This window comes from Parasteatoda tepidariorum, chromosome 8 (assembly GCF_982258835.1).
Source record: "Parasteatoda tepidariorum strain Cologne lab strain chromosome 8, Ptep-v5.0, whole genome shotgun sequence".
Lineage (NCBI taxonomy): Eukaryota > Metazoa > Arthropoda > Arachnida > Araneae > Theridiidae > Parasteatoda > Parasteatoda tepidariorum.
In genome coordinates this window covers 60,205,561-60,223,261 of record NC_141762.1, presented here as the reverse complement: position 1 = coordinate 60,223,261, position 17,701 = coordinate 60,205,561, and the positions used below count along the sequence as shown (strand labels likewise).

The 17,701-nt window shown below is 27.4% G+C and overlaps 1 protein-coding gene across 3 annotated transcripts; it reads right to left on the bottom strand.

The window, feature by feature from the left end:
- Positions 1-626: 626 nt before the first annotated feature.
- On the bottom strand, positions 627-17,601 carry LOC107445430 (alpha-glucosidase). Of its 3 annotated transcripts, XM_043043449.3 has the most exons (10): positions 17,380-17,600; positions 17,099-17,278; positions 16,238-16,398; positions 14,466-14,591; positions 12,099-12,221; positions 11,338-11,453; positions 9,972-10,167; positions 8,128-8,313; positions 5,729-5,851; positions 627-1,185 (listed from the first exon to the last, which is right to left on the bottom strand). In XM_043043449.3, the coding sequence occupies exons 1-10, from the start codon at positions 17,471-17,473 to the stop codon at positions 646-648; spliced, it is 1,845 nt and encodes a 614-aa protein (XP_042899383.2). In that variant the 5' UTR covers positions 17,474-17,600; the 3' UTR covers positions 627-645. The 3 variants fall into 3 exon arrangements, with proteins under 3 accessions (XP_042899383.2, XP_071037398.2, XP_071037397.2); XM_071181297.2 differs by lacking the exon at positions 8,128-8,313 and having other exon boundaries at positions 17,380-17,601; XM_071181296.2 differs by lacking the exon at positions 14,466-14,591 and having other exon boundaries at positions 17,380-17,601.
- Positions 17,602-17,701: the final 100 nt, after the last annotated feature.

Below are 17,701 nucleotides of genomic sequence, written 5' to 3'. Positions count from 1 at the left end.
GTGGAAAGTAACACGCTAAGCAGTTTAAATTATTTTATTCGAATATTTTATAATATAATATTTTTATTATAATTATTTTAAAATTATAATATTTTTATTATATTTATTTAAAGATATTTAACTGTAATATTTAATAATATTTAAATATTATTTCAATTAAATATTTTAAAGAAATGGTTAGAAACTCTAAATATATTATAAAGATAAAAATTTAGTACATTTAAAAATTCATTATTATTTTAAATAATAAAGGGGGAGAGTGATAGCTAACATTGGACAAAGAGGCCTAATTTTATAAAAAGTAAAAGCGACTTTTAATAACTGCTAACAAAATACCCGAAAAATAAAAAAGAAACATTACAAGTTAGTAACAAAAAAAGAATGAATTACAGTGACTAAATAATCATCAGTTCAAACAAACAAACAAAAATGAGACACATTTTGTCAATAGCATAACATGTTATATAACATGCCATATATGAAAATATTAACAATGTTGTAAATTAAAATACTTAATTTGTAAGTTTAACGCACTAAAAATACAGTTTTCACTATACATCTAAAAATATATTAAATATGCTCAAAATTATACATAAACTTTAGTTTAAAAAAAAGTAGCTTTTAAGTCAACTTTCAAAAAATTTATTATCCTATATAGGAAAGAACAATGGCTTGATGAGGTCCCAAATAAATATCATTTAAAGGCACGTAAATAACTTCCTGAAAATTGACATCCGTGGAAATTTCACTCGCAAAACTAGTACTAGGAACAGGGTCGATATATTCAGCACTTTCAGTGACACAACTAGCACCAGTAGAGGCACATGCAGATTCACTGTTACAGGAACTACTTGTAGTTTCTAACAGTGAACTGTTATTATTATCACCCAAATGCTTCTGTAACTGCGGTTTTTGTGTATAGTATTTTTCACAATTAGTTAACTCAAGAATAGCTTTTTGAGGTAAATTTGATGATAAAGTCGTCATGTCAGCTCTAAGAGGTTCAGAGCTCATGTTCAAAAGTAAAAGGAAACATTTGGCACCAACTACTGAACGTAACACTGAAAATAGTTTTTCATTCACAACTGGATATACTAAGCTGCTGAATAATATGGCTGGTTCTTCTCGAATAGTTATGAGCTTCTTAAAATTGTTCAGAAATGAAAATGGATCTTTCCTTTCAACCTAAAATAAAAAGAAGAATTACATTAAAGACTTCACACTTTATACATTTGAGAAATGATAATTATACCCAAAAGTAGAAAAATTTCAGAGGACTGGGTTCCAATGGTGCATAAAAAATGGTTACTAGCACACATTAATTTAGAATATTTTAACCTCTATTTAAACCTAAAATTCCAACTTTATTTTTAACAAAACAAATGAATAAAAAGATTTTTCTTGCATAAAAACTGGAAATTTTTTAAAATTAGCTAATTGACCTAAACAAGAATGTAATTTATAGTAGATTCTATATTATGATTTCTTATTATTATTTCTATTAGCTGTGCCTCATAGAATCGACTAAACCTTATTTCTGGCCATAGATTTAATGAAGACAAATAGACATTAGCCTAACAGAAATTAAAGGCTGATTTTCACATAGCTACTACTCTTATTTCATACATTGTTTTAAAGTGTTTTGATGGCATGTATGCCAAATTATGATTACTTTGAATTAAAATATATATATATGAATTTTATGTATTTGAAAATTGAAAATGGCAATTTTGCAAATTATACAAATACATTCTAAAAAGTACAAAAAATCTGTAGTTAGAAGTGGCAGCAAAAGTAATAAATTAGAAGCAAAATATTTTTATCTACCAAAACCTTAACTGTAAAACAATACAGATAAGAATTTAAAAAGGTATGGTAAATAAAAGAGAGAGCCGTGGTAGATCAGGGAATAGAGCTTTCGCCTCCCAATGAAGTAAGCAAGGTATGAACCACAGTAGTGGTTGGTTGATACTAATTCTACTTCCGACTCAAACCAATCACATTGCTAACACAAAATATCCTCAGTAATAGACAACTATGGGTTAGAACTCCCATGCGGCCAGGCTAACCATGGGAGGCTTTTTTATTTTCGTCTTTGGCAATTTTGTGGTTAGTTGTATCAAAAAGTCCTTTACAAAGGCAAAATTTTTCCCAATACTTTATCCAGGAGTTCCCTTGCCTTCTGGATTAGGTTCAGAATTACAATGTTACCGAGTTGCACATTGGTAATTGTAAACTCAAATTTCGGTTGGCTGTTCAATGACAGTTATGAAATAAAATAAAATAGCTTATCGAACTCAATAAACAAAGGATATATCTGAAGATAAGATCAACATAGTACTCATAAGAAGACAAAACCATTATGAATAATGTTTTAATAATATTAAGCAATTTTGGATTGATCTAACAATCCAGGTTAAACAAAACTTTGGAATAGGAACATGTAAAGTAAACAGTGATTTCTAGAAAATAGTAGATTTTTTGTCAAAAGTAGTAATCAATCTTTCTGGCTCATTCAAATTAGAAATGTATTAAAGCAAGCATACTTTTGACCATTTTATTTATTTATTATTAGAAAATATTGTATTAAAAATAACAAGTATCAGTAGGTAATTTTTAACATTTATCTTAATTATTAAAAATATTTTAGTGAACGAGACCTTGTACAAAAAATCCAACTTTAAGTTATTCAAAGAACCATACCTATCTAGATAATAACCAATTCTTCGTCTAAAATACTGATTATCAGTATTAAATCGAAATGTTCAAAAGTAAATGTTAAAGGATTCAAATTAAATTGATGCATAAAACTTTGTAAAAAAACTTAAATTTTTATAAATGTTTCAAAGAACTAAATTTTCAATCTAATTCTTCCATTTCGTAAAGTTAAATTAAAATCTCTTGATGAAAAAATATTAAAAAAATTAGAGTAATCTGGATGAATAATATCCAAATAATTGCAGTTTCACCTATAAAACATACTACATTTCATGCAGCATTTACATAAATTTAAAAGAAATTAATGAAACTAAAACACATGATAAGAATTATATCTACAAAATTACCAGTAAATTTCAAATTGTGTGTGAGATATTTTCAACATACATATGAATGCTTCCTAAAAACAGTTACTTTTAAACAATATCTTTAAATGTTGAAATAGTCAAAATGTTTCACAGGGGTACAATAAATTCTCAGAGCCTAATATTTACCCAGAACACAGTTTTTTGCTTTGAAATTTGATCTGATATCATAGTGCTTTTATTAGTTATGATAACTTTTTAAAAATATTTTTAGAAAGCAAAATTTGTATATCATTAAAATTTTACTATAAAAATTTTTTCTTTAATTTTCTTTAACAAAAAGGAAAAAAAAAATCACTTGAGTTTACACAATTCTTGAACAAACTAGCATTTATGTTAAATATAATTAAAAGCTAAATACATTGAAATAGTAATAATTGATAAAACTATATTTATAAATTTTAGATTCCACTCATAAACTTTTTATGTTAATGTTATTTTTATGTTAAAACTTATAATTAGTTATGTTATATTTATTGGGGTTTTTTCTTGTGTGGCAATTTTTTCAATGGACAAATTTTCTTCCCCCAGGATTGCCAGAATATTCCCATAACTTTGTATGCATGATCGGACACGCCTGCATAAAATCGGATCCGCACCCCAGGTGTTTCACAGGTAAAGTTAACTGCAATATAACTTAATATAAATTCAAATAAAATAAATTTTACATATTATGTTTTCCAAGCATTTCAAAAGGGAAAAAATAATTTTATTCTTATCACACCAAAAATGATTTGCAGGGCGTGTCATTTTTGAAAGACATGCAGAGAATTTTTGGTGATAATTTAAGTTTATTACGAAAGTGACTGCACTTTCAATTTTAGGGTTTGACAAAAAAAGAATTCTTTTTTCCTTCTGTAGCTCACTTAAAAAATATTGTTTTAAAAAATTTAAATTTCCTTAATTATATTTTTTTCTTCTTAATTTTGTATCTGTTCGTTCATGTTAAAAAGTGGTTGAAATTTTGACTAGCGATAAAACGAGGAAAAGTTTTGTTTGCAATATTTAGGAAACCATTGAAACTTGTATGGTCATCAAGCACGGAGCTTCCGCTCAGATTTAATCACTCTAACTAGTCGGAACATGGAATAAAATTTTAATGATGATAACACTGAACAATATAAGGATCACAGAAAGCAACAATTTTATGAATAAATAAATAAGATACGGATCAAATGAGTTTGATAACAATACTATACTGTTCGAATTAATTGGGACAAATGAAAAAAAAGTGATTTATTGAAACTTTAGCTTTTAATCATTACACACCTTAAGTTACATTGATACGTGTTTGTATTAATATGAAGTATGTCCTCCTTTAGCAGATATGACTTCAAGAACACGTTTTGGCATTGATTCCACTAGTGTAGCGCACATGTTCTTGACTTCATCGTCGTGGAACCATACTTGAATAGCTCTTTTTATCATTTGTTCTGCTGTCGTGCAATTCATCTTGGCTAAGCGATTCTTTAGAATATGCCACAGGTTCTCAATGGGATTTAGGTCTGGTGAATTACCAGGCCAATCAAGCACTTTTATTTTGTTTTCTCGCATAAAATTATGGACCAGTTTGGAATTGTGACAAGGAGCCAAATCATGTTGAAATGTTCCGTCGAATGTTTCCATGAATGGAACAATCCTACTATGCAATATATCGATGTATTTGGCTGAATTTATCATGCCTTTTAGAGGCACTAAGCTTCCAGTGCTATTTGTTGTGAAGAAACTCCAAAACATTTGTTTAGAAGGGTGTTTTACAGTCTGTTGGATATGATCTGGTCTCAGACTTTCACCTTCACTTCGTCTAACTACATTTGATTTGTATCCCTGCACAAATAAATGCGTTTCATCACTGAAAACCACTTTCTTCCAGTCATTTACAGTCCATTTTTTGGTATTTTCTGACCCATGTTAAACGTTTTTTCATCATTTTCTGAGTTAGAAATTGTTTTTTCCTTGGTCTTCTTGCCTTACGTCCAACTTCCAGAAACCTTTTTCGTACAGTTGAAGTACTCACATCAACACCACAATCCAATAAATCCCTTCGGAGGTCTGTGCTCGTCTTTCTTGGATTCATTTTACTATTTCTTATTAGACTTTTATCAGTTCTTGGAGTAGTTTTCCGTTTGCGTCCACATTTTCCTTTTCTTTTTGGAGAGGATGAGCCGGAATCTTGAAATGTTCTAAGAATTCTGGAAACACTAGATGTGTCCCTACTCCCTACACCAACTGCTGTAGCGATGTCTCTTACAGTCATAGAAGTGTGTTCATTAAGAGCGATAATTTTAGTACTAGTATCCATTTTTTATAAGCACATAACTTGTGTTAGACTAAACTCAAAATTATAACCACCAGTTTCCACACTGAAATGCTCACAACTGAACTACAAATACACTAAAACCAGCCAGACGAGTAAATAGTATAGTGAAGGTCTATCCGTCACCGCAGCTCAAGACAGATATAACTGGTTTAATGCGGTTCGGGACATCACTGGCAATCCCATACCAACTCGAATGAGAAAATCTTGCTTGTCCCAATTAATTCGAACACTATAGTAATTGGATTATGACATCAATCAGAGACGACTACAGTAACAAAATAAAAGTGTAGCATAAAAAAAAAAATATTAAGTGCAAATGACTCACTTCAACATTTTTAAATATACAAGATGTATTCACAGGAAGCCAAGGTGTATCAGATGTTGAAAATCCAGCATTTTTCTCGCAATTCCACTGCATTGGTGTTCTCATCGGATCACGGGAATTAGTCTATAAAAGAAAGGACAATGTTGATAACTTCTTTATGTTTAAATATGTATTTACAGTTATATTTTTAATTCACAATGATATTTTATAGCTTATATAATCAATTCCACATTTTAAAATAAAGGCTACAGTGAGAACGTCCTACTAATTATCATTTTGCATGTAAGCAATTTCCAAATGATATATAGATTCCCTTTTCAAAATCTGGATATAATTTGGAAATTGAAAAAATACAATACATTTTTTAATAAATATGCTTTTATTTTTAAAAATATATTTTATATATGCCTGTCTGATTCATGGATGGCAACACTATTAAAAGGACCATACAATTTTGGTTTATAGCAACACTCAAAAATATATCTGTATGAAATTATATTTTAAAAAAAAGTTAAACATATTCGATTCTTCTACATTATTTATATTTTTTTCCTGCATTTTCAATTATAATTATTTTTATTCATACTTTTGTGTGTAAATATCATGAATATTGTCAATACTGCTGCCATAATCTCGATCGTTTTTATGTATCTTAAAACAAAGATTCTTCCTATGCAACTTCAATACATTAATAAAATACAAATTTAAATTTCTAAAAACAAACCTTGTAAATAATGTCATTTCTGGTGTCAAGTTTTCATGTCTTTACCATATTTGGTAACGATTTAAAGAACAAAAAAAAAATCAGCAAGCTAAATAATTTTAAACAAAAAATTATTCTATTCAACAATTCTATGTGATTTAGAGTAAAAATTAAATACACTAAACTATCCAACTGAATAAAGAAACTAATACTTTTTAAACAACTTATTATGGTAAGAGAATGACACATGACGTAATAAAAAGCATTTGCCATTAAAAAAAATTCTCACTCATCAACCAAATATATATATATATATATATATATATATATATATATATATATATATACCCCATCACTCAATAAGTTGTCTGTCTGGTGCATAGATGGCAACACTGCTGAAAGGACCATACGATTTTGGATTGTAGCAACATTCAAACAATTTCATGACACTCTGATAATTAGTTTTCTGGTTACGGTGGTTTTGGTGACTCTAGTTTTGTTATTTTCAAAACAACGAAGATAAAAAAAAAGTCTTTTGATGAGAAGAAATACTGAAGACAAACAGTTACTTAATAAACGCGATGGAGACACTGCATCAGGAAAATCAACTATTATTCACTGGTATGCTAAATTTAAATGTGGTCATAATAACCTTGATGAAGCTACTCTTTGGTGGTTCAATATCAGCAGTTGTACTGGAAAACATAGAAGAAGAAGTAGTAGTAATAACCGTAATGATCTTGAGGATAACAGAAGATAGTATGTTTACAATTGGACAAATTGTTTTTGAAATTTATGCCACTATTGCTTACACCAGATTAAAAAGAACAACATGTTGATGATTCTGTGGATTGCTGTTTAGAGCTGTTAAAGAAATATAAAAAAGAATATTTTTATGCTGATATGTTACAATGGATAAAACATGTATCCGCTACAACGCACCTGAATAAAAAAGAATTGTCAGCTGAGTGGACAGCGGTCAGTGATAGTCGTCCACAGCAACAAAGAACTCAAAAGTCAGCTGGTAAGATTATAGCATCCGAATTTCAGGATGTGCAGGGTGTTTTGTTCATAGATTTATCTTGATAAAGATAAAACTATCAATAGCAAATATTACAAGGCATTATTGTATCGTCTGAGTGTAGAAATCAAGAAAAGACAGCCTCATATGAGGAGGAAAAAGTTCTGTTTCACTAAGACAATACCCCTTTTCACAAATCAATGAATACGATGGTTAAATTGAATGAATCACTCTTTGAATTGCTTCCCCACCCACCATACCCTCCAGATCTAGCTCCCAGCGACTACTGACTTTTCGTAGGCACCAAAAAGATGCTCCAGAAAAAGAAATTTGATGCAAATAAAGAATTTATTGCTAAAACTCAGGCCTATATTAAGATTGTGATGATGAATAAAGGCGAATTTCAGAAAAATAATTGTTTTTCTCAGCCAGAACAAGACTATTTGAGTGATGTGTTATGAATAGAAAAGAATGGAGAAAAAAAATATCATAGACTCTAGGAACAGATATTAAGGTAAAAGATACTTACATTAAAATGGAACATTTTTGTAAACATGTTTGAAAACTGAAAATATCAAGGTAATACACATATTCCACATGTGGGAATAAACATTTATTTTGAGAAAAAAAAATTTAAATCATTTTTCTTAAAAAAAAATCATTACAGATACTCACAGAAACAGTTCTCAAAGCATAGCTATCTCTCATATCTTCTGGTTGAATAATACCATTTTCCATTCCCAATTCATCCCCATAATACCAAATGGGTAAGCCAGGTAACAGCATCATAACCATGTGAAGAGAACTGGCCAAAGTACTTCCAACACGCGTCACAACCCTTGCATCATCATGAGAACTCATCTATTTCAAAATTTAACATTCTTCTTAATGATATGCTCTTAATGATATTAAACGTCTTTCATTAATGATATGCAAGAAATGTGTACAAGCTGTTTCATAAAGACCATATTCAAAATTCATTTTTAGAATTTTCGTCAAACATGAATGGAAAAAAAGGAAGATGGTAGGAATCTCTAAATATTTAAACGCAAAAAAAAAAAAAAAAAAAAAAACTATTGAAATCCGTCAACTCACTATAAAGGAGGGTGTATATACAGAGCTATAAAATTTGTTCGATCATAGTTTAAATTTGGAAGGTATTTATAATATACTTGTTTTTTACTCCTATTTCTTTCAATTTCTGTTCTCCTGCCTTTCATAATAGTGATTCACTAGGTTCTAGAAGCATTTTTGTTTCTTCTATAGCATAAATATTAATAAAAAAAATTCTAATGGGTAAACTTTTTTTTTCATTTTTACAAGGATTTCAAAAATATTTATTATATAACACCTTGTACATGCTACACAAGTCTGGTTTAGAGAGTATTATGAGAATCAAACTATTATGGAAGATTTGTTAAGTTCTTCCAATGAGCTAAACTTAATGATACTAAGATTATATGCTTATAACAAGTTAAAATACAAAAAAATTTTGATGTCAACAATACTTTGAGGGAAAGTGCACTTTCCCACTACCCATCTGACTAATTGCAGTAAAAAAAAACTATTTCTTATCCATTCCTTTTTTTTGTTTTGTTCAATAAGATTTTATGAAAATTCAAATAAAATAAAAGCTAAAAACATCCTATTAGAAAAACGTAAACTGTTATTTCAACAACTTTCACAATAACTTACTTAGGTCTTATAGTTACTAAATGTTTAGCTGATTCAGGTTAAAATTATGTTTTCTTTTTCATTTTAAATAATAATTATTCAAATTGAATTTGATAATACAAAGAGTTGCATAGAATTCAAAAATTTCCTGCTTCTTTCTGGGCTACCTGTAATGTGGTTCTTTTAAATATTCTCCTATGAATGAAATGCTGCAAAAAATAACAACAATTTTTAAATAATATTGGTCTTTATCTCACAGTAATTTGACAGAAAAAAACTCTGCTAGATACTACTTGGTAAATGACTAACTGCATCCCATAATATTATGTTTATGTAAGATTTCAGCTTATAATACTTTGTCCACGCTATTAAAGTTCATACTATTTAAAGCATTTTACAAATATTTTTAATTAAAATATTACTTTTAAATGAAGTAGTTGTAGTTTATTTATGTCGCACAAGAGCTGCACAATGGGCTATTGGGGATTGTCTGGGAAACATCCCCGAGGACACGAAATCACAATTTTGATCCTCTGCAGAGAGAATGGCACCCCCCGTTTTGGTAGTCTGACAACATGTACACAAAGTCGAGCACTTTACAGTAGAAAAATTTAATGCGAACCAAAACCGCACACTCTCAGTCCCTTCGCAGACTGATCCAAGTGGTCACCCACTCGCACGCTGACTAGCCAGTAATTCTTGACTTCAACGATCTACTGGGAACCATTTCTTTAAGATCAGTCCACAGCAGGATGAGATTCTTTTAAATGAATGGCATAAAATATTAATTTCAAGTTAATGGATGGATTTATAACAGCAGACAAAATGGCAGAAAAATCACCTACCACCCAATTTGGATATTTTCCTTTTGGCATTTTAGTCAACCAATCTTCAATAAATTTTTGAAGATCTTCCCCAGTAGATTCAGGTTTTATCTTGTAAAATTGAAAATTCATAGGAATTTCAGCGAGTTTTCTTTCAAATGTCCCATAATAATACATAACATCCTCAATCTTCTCCATTGCTTCAACTAACAAAATCCTAAATTATAAATACAGTGAATCATATGCAAATTTGCACAACTATTTTAGCAACAAAACTCAAACTCAGCAAACTATTAAACTCAAGGTGAAATTTTTTTTTAATATAGTAAATACAAAGACATAAAAATAATTTATTTTTAATTTATCTGTTAATTTAAATGCACAGTTAACATTAAAAAAAATAGATTTAAGCTGAAAATGTTTAAACTATCAATACGTATAAATATAAAATTAATGAAAAGTCATTGATCTAATATCTATTAATCTAAATGTCAGTAGTAGTCTTCAATGTGTATGTTAACATATTACAGAGAACAATTATAAACAAAAATTATAATAGATTTTTGATTTAGAACAAAAATTATAATAGAAAAGTGACATATTAAGTTTCCCAAAGTACAAAAGTTAACAGGTTAAATAAATTTTTATAACTAAATAGGATTACCTTATGATTGAACTGTTATATTTTATTTTGTATTCTTGCCACTCAAATAATTAAGTATTATCAAGTAATTAAGTAAGATATGACAAGCCTGATGCCATTTAATCAATTAATTTTGCAAGACAACGAGATTTCCCACTTTTAGAGGTGTATAAAGGTGTTATTTCCTTTTAGATACATAGATAGATGCAATTTATAGTTATAAATCTGTAAAACTCTAATGATGGATGCAACTGTCATAGAAAGTTGCGGCTTGTTTTTGTTTTTTCATTTTTGTAAATAAATAACTTTGGATTTACTTAACTTAGATGCGTAAAAAAAACTAAAAAAAAAACTATGTGGAAAAACTAATGTAGTAAAAATTAAGATGTAACTTAGTAAAAGAAGCAATAAGAATTTGTTTTATTTGACACAGCAACCAACTATTACGTTTATTGCAAAAGTGTTTTTCCGATGATAGTTAAGTTTGTGTTTTAATATTTACTTTTTGATTTAATCAATATGACTCATAATGATTTTTTGACTATCAATACGTAGGAATAATTTAAACATAAAATAAAAGAAACCTGATAATCAAGCAGTGTGTACTTACGTTCAAGCAAAATTGAGATAATTAAATTGTTATGATCACTGACCATTGACATGACCACTGAGAAAAATCTTTCTCAGAAAGCTTAAAAATTGGCAGCTATGATTTTCTTAGCAGGAATTAAAAAAAATACTTGCTTTGGTTTATGTGAGGATGTACTGAATTCATTGAGCACATGTTTCCATTCTTCAATAAGATCTAAATTCTCTTCATTGCCTTTTGTATAAATATGATTAAGGTACTTATATTCACCCTGAAAAAAAATTGTAATGGCAGTTAAACATAGTTTTCACAAATTATATACTTTCAAATTTAAATTTAATAATTAAAAACATTAGTGTTCAATCTGAAATACATCGAATGAAACAAAAAGAGAGAGCAATTTTATAGATAAAGTGTACACAAATATTTTAAATATTATGAAATAAATCCAGTAATAATTTAAAACTTAAATAAAAAAGTTTAAAAATGTATAGCTGTAGATAAAAATATGCTATCAATATCATTATTATTTCATAAAAAAAGAGAAAGATTCAACTCATAAGAAAAATGAACATGCATAAGAAAGTAAGTCTGTCAACACACAACATTGAAGTAGAAAAAATTATTTATATAGATCATAATTATGATTTTATAAAGAAAATATGAATGTAATTTGTATAAAAATAGAAGATGATGTGTGAGCAATTATGTATATTTATGAACATTATTACTTTAAAGTAAAAATTACTTAATTTATTTAAAAAATTATGTTTTCCTACAAGTGCAAATATCACTATAATTTTGAAATGAAGAAGATAATAATGTAATTTTTATCAGCACTATAATATTTTTTACGCATTTTTATAAATTTCACAAAATAGTGAAGAAAATTTTGTGAATAGCAAAACCAATTTACCTCTTTAGCATTTAATTTTTTATTCAAAGGTTCATCTATTAATCTTTCATCCTCTATCAAGTGACTAGCAGCATCAATTCGAAATCCATCAACTCCTTTATTTAACCAAAATCTTAAGACATTCTAAAAAAAAATCTTTCACATTAGTAAAACACAATATAAGGTAGCATTTATGATAACAGAAAGTTAAATAAAAATAGATGCACAATAATCTATTTTAAATCATAGAATTCTCATTGTTACTTAATAAATAATTTCAATATTAATACATTTCAATTTTATGTTTTATACTTTGAAGATCAAAGAACAGAAAACACTCTCCTAAAAAACTTAATGTCTGTTGCAGTACAGCTCAAACTATTCAGATGATTTTGAGAAAAATAGGTTATGAGACTTAAATAAAAGAATGGCATCTATAGATTAGATTTGAGCAGTAAATAGTTATCAAACTCAGAGAAAGCAGAAAAAATTGCACATATGAATGAAAAATTACTTTACAAAATACGCAAATACTTTATTTATTACAACACAGACTCTTACAAAATCTTCTTAAAGGAAGCTACAACACTAGAATTTTCCACTGATATTATAGAGATTTTCAAATATGACCATATTACCCTTTAAAACATAAAAATTTCAATAAGTTTTAATTACTAGTATTTTAATTTTTATTTTATGGTTTGAAATCAATGACAATTAAAAACACTATTATTGACCACTTTAACTTTAAATCTGTCGTAAAATAACTTTAAATAAGATATCCTACTTGTACAAATATATTTGCAGACACAGATTTACTTGGAACAGAGAGTTTATGCTATGTAATGATGGAGCCAAACATGCTAGTAACTTAGATCCAGCACATGAATATATCTTGAGAAAATAAATAAATTTTATTAAAAATAAAATTTGTGGGTTACTTTTAAAATATGGAACTAAATATAAATCTATTTATGACTGCTCTGCTAAAATTTGTGATTTAAATTTGCTTTAATTCAGAATTTAGAATTAATTCAGAATTTAATTCAACTATAAAAAGTGCTTTAAATTTGGCATCAGAAAATTTTGTTTTAAATCACTGTCAGCAGAAAATAATCAATACTCCTCGGTTCCAGCTATATATAACTCACCTGGAGGAATTAAATTTGTTTGGTTATAATTTTTTTAATTCTAAATTTTCTATTATTTCTGTTTAATAGCATGCTATTTTCTCACTGCACAGCTTGGATAAACCATCAAATTTATATATATGAAAACTTAAACTAGGAGAGCCTTTGCTTTGAGAACTTTTTTCCATACATATATGGAAAAAATATGAACATGAAAAAAATATAAATATGGAAAAAAATATATGAAAAAAAACAAACATAAAATATAATAAAACTTAATGTACGCTAAAAATGGAAAAAATTTCTTATTCAGTAATTTTTAAGAAGAAATGTACTCATTAGGAAAAGATCATCCTAACTAGCAATGCAAACTTAAACAAGAATAAAATTTAGCATTTTGCTGTTAAAAAAGTTTTTTAAAACAATGATTAATGTTAAAATATTATAGTTCATAAGATTTCCTTTAACATACAAAAACACCATCAAAATCTCAAAAACTTATTTTTAGCAATTTAAATTTTTATTAGAAGTGCATTTAAAATCCTCTTTTCTAATCTAACTTCTATACAACTGAAGACTAGAACTTAAAAGAAATGTAAAAAACTTAAATTCTTCCTCAAAGATGATGTTATCACCGGATGTCTTAATATATTTTTAACACGAGACAGAAATGAAAGCCTTTTATAAAAATGTAACAATATAAATACAGTCAAGCTCAATTATAATGCAAAGGGACTGCAATACTTTCTGGTTACAACTGAGGACTCGTAAAAAATGAGTCATAAAAGTTAAGAAAATTCATAAAAGTGAATACATGCTTGCTAACTAATAAACATAATACTTACTACATTTATTTTTATTTCTGAAGAATACAAAGGATTCGAGTTTAGGAATTGGAGCTTGCGAGTTTGACTATATTTTATAAATGGTGTCTCCATTAACTGCTTCACTTTTAATGTTAGCGCTTGCCTCAATCTTCATAGCCAGGAAAAATGCTCAACTAGTTTTCTTGTATAACCAAAAAATATCTCTGCCGCTTACACAAATGAGGAAAAGAACTTATTTTGATATTGAAAGAGACTGAGTCAAACATTTATGTTTTAGTTATAAGATTGATTATCAGTTAACCTAACTATATCACAAAATGAAAAGAATCTTGCATTGTCTATTATAAAACAAACTTAAAAACAAAAACACTATTTAGCTATAAGAATTTTTAAAAAATTTTACTAAACTTTAAAAAAAATGCTACACATACTTTTGCTTCTTCTCTTACTAGTGGATTGCGATAATTCAAATCTGGTTGCTCTGGTAAAAACTGATGAAAATAGAATTGTTTTCGTACTCCATTCCAAGTCCATGCAGAACCATCAAAAACACTAAGCTATATGCAAACGTTACAAATATTTAAATATTAAATTTGAACAACAGACATATCAAATAAAATAATACATCAGTGATAATAAAACACAATATATCAATACTCAAAAAGCTTATAAATAACTCAACCTTTAAATTATAGATTTTTTGGATATATGGAAAAATAGTAAAGTGCTGTAATGGATTTGTTTAATATAAAGACCATTTCTATAGTACAAATAGTCTTATTTCTGTTGCTTCAAAAAAATGCAAAAAAGCTGACAATCAATTACTAGAGGCGAAATCAATTTAGCAATTAACTCATTAGACTCATAACATTTATTTTCTACAAGTAAATGTTTAGTTATTGTAATAAGACATGACTGTTTTATCAAAGGATATAAAAATTTAATTTTAACATAAAACTATCGTAAGTAAATCTACTCTATATAAGTAAACTATGGAGTAGATATTGTAAGATATATATAATAGATGCTGCTGCCTAGACTGTTTAACATAACATAAAAAAAGTTAGTTAATTCCATTTGTTTCTTTTTTCCAGTTCTGTATTTTGAATATAATAAATAAATTATTTGTTTTTGTTTTTTGATGTCCTTTCCTTTAATTATCGGAACCAAAAGGCATAAATATTACAAAGCAACTTTAGAAAAATGACCACTAACTTCTCTAGGGAAAAGGTAATTATTTTTTCAAATAATTAAAATTATACACTTATCACACAAAATATATTAAATCACTAACTGAAAATTGTACACATTTTTCCAACAATTCAATAAGTATAAAAATGTACTCTTAAAGATGACATAGATAGCAGTCTGTTTGCTTACTGTAAAATAAATTGTACTTTTTTTAAAAAATACAATAAAAATAACAATAAATAAGACAAGATTTAAGTGAAGAATACAATTATCTAATAAATTAGTTAGTATAATCAAATTTAGAAAAATATCATAATTTTTTTATTTTATTTTAAAGCAGCGAACATAACTTTCAGAAAATTTAAAAAATGTTTAGCATCTAGTTATCTATAGTTCTTTGGAATTATCTGTGGAATACAATCAGAAAATAATATTTTCAAAAAAAAAAAACAGCAAAGAATTCTACAAACAATTTAAAAATAAAATAAAAATGAATAAACAATAAAAAATCACAGAAAAAAAGACTATCAGACTGATTATTTATAATCATTAAATGATTTGGAAAGCAGAATTGAATAATAGTAAACAATTCCAATACATTAAAAACATATTTGAGAAATAAGAAAAATGTTTGCCAACATAATATAATTAGAATGTTACTTTTTATTTGTGAATGAAAATAGCAAATCTCAACCATTCAAAATTTATTAGTAACACACTATTAGTAGATTTTGCAAAATAATATTTTTCTTTGCATACCACTCAAAGTAAAGCAAATCAAAACAATTTCCAACAAACACTTTTAACTATTAAATTACTTGATTACTAAATAGAAATATTTTTTCATTATTTAAAAGTGCTGTTACGTCTCAAAGAGAATTATTTATTTACTTCAAAAAGTACAAAAATATACCAACATGAGAAAATATTTATAAATGAAAAAAAGTATAATATTTTCTAAAATTCTATAAAATTTTATTAAAAAATGAGAAAAACTATAATATTTACTTACCCAGTTATTGGGAGGTAAAGGATTATCTATTGCAGACCCAGGCAAGGGATCAGCCCAAATATAAAATTCAGTGTAAGGCTCTTCTCTAAGAATACTCCTTTTAAACCAATCATGTTGATCACTTGTATGATTTGCAACGAAATCAATTATTATATTCATTCCTGACCATAAAAAATTAAAGTGAATATCTTTTATAAATTAATTATTTAAAAAATAATACTGTGTAATAGCAATTCTAAAAAGCATACCAGATTTTAACAAAATTCTAAATATATATCATAACACGTTATCATTTTTTAAAAAATATGCCTATGCAAATATGTATAAGCATAAGAATTGAAGATTTAAAACTTACATAATTTGAGAACCTTCTGCACATTTTTAATGATACTTTAAAGAAGTTACCTCTTATAAGAAAATAGAGGAATAAAAAAAAGTTTGGTTAACAGAAGTCACTTCATAATCCACATTGCTAGCCTCAATGCTATCCATGCCATTGGTCACACAATTGTGGAACTTTAAATATCCATGACTTATTTGGCTAGCAACAGGCTGCTGTGAAAATCTTTTAGATCGTATAAATAAAATACTCCATAAATATAGTTTATCTCATTTCTTTCATTAATACATTACCAAATAAATGCTACTGTCCATTATTTCTCTAATAATAAACATCACTTAAAAGTATCAAGTTTACGGACTTTTGCATGATAAAAATTATAAGAAAACTTGACGGATATAATATCATATTAATCCCTGGACACCCTCTGGAAGGGGTGTAGCAAATAAATTATATCATAATGAAACTGTCTGCTGATTTTGGCCTATAAACCAAGCTAAAAATAAATTAAAACAACTTGCCTCTTTTATTCAATTCTTCCATTAATTGATCAAAATCCTCCATACATCCATACCTAGGGTCAATATCTGTATAAGATGAAATATCATAACCATTGTCTTTCATGGGAGAAGGATAAAATGGACTTAGTAGCAGAGATGAAATTTTGAGCTCATTAAAGTAATCTAACTTACTAATCAATCCTATTAAAACAACAGTAAATCAATACATTATGAGGACATACATAAATTACATCCATACATCTTTAAATATACGAAAAAAGTTATTTTTATTGAAAGATTACCCTTAAAGTCACCAATTCCATCATCATTACCATCTTTAAAACTTGGCAAATAAATGTGATAGACGATGTTTCTTTGCCACCATTCAAGTGACATTTTGTAAAAAATACAGATTTAAAAAGTCTCCAGAGAGTTTGAAACTAATTGCAAACTAGAGTGAAATCATTTCAGCAGGAGGTTCTAATTGCAAAATGTTTTTGTTTACTATTTACATTTCGAATAAAACGGTTAACAGTTATTAGAATTCAAGAAAATTTAGAAATAATAAATTGCAGAAACAGAGCTAAAAGCCACACAAATAACGACTTCTACTTTATGTTAACT

What these genes read in the sequence shown, in the direction of transcription:
- LOC107445430 (XM_043043449.3), bottom strand. Translation starts at nt 17,473, where the DNA reads ATGTCACTTGAATGGTGGCAAAGAAACATCGTCTATCACATTTATTTG. An exon ending in ACATCCTCACATAAACCAAA is followed by an intron (nt 10,168 to 11,337) that starts GCAAGTATTTTT and finishes TTTATAATTTAG; the next exon opens with GATTTTGTTAGTTGAAGCAA. An exon ending in GAAAATATCCAAATTGGGTG is followed by an intron (nt 8,314 to 9,971) that starts GTAGGTGATTTT and finishes ATTTTGAAATAG; the next exon opens with ATGAGTTCTCATGATGATGC.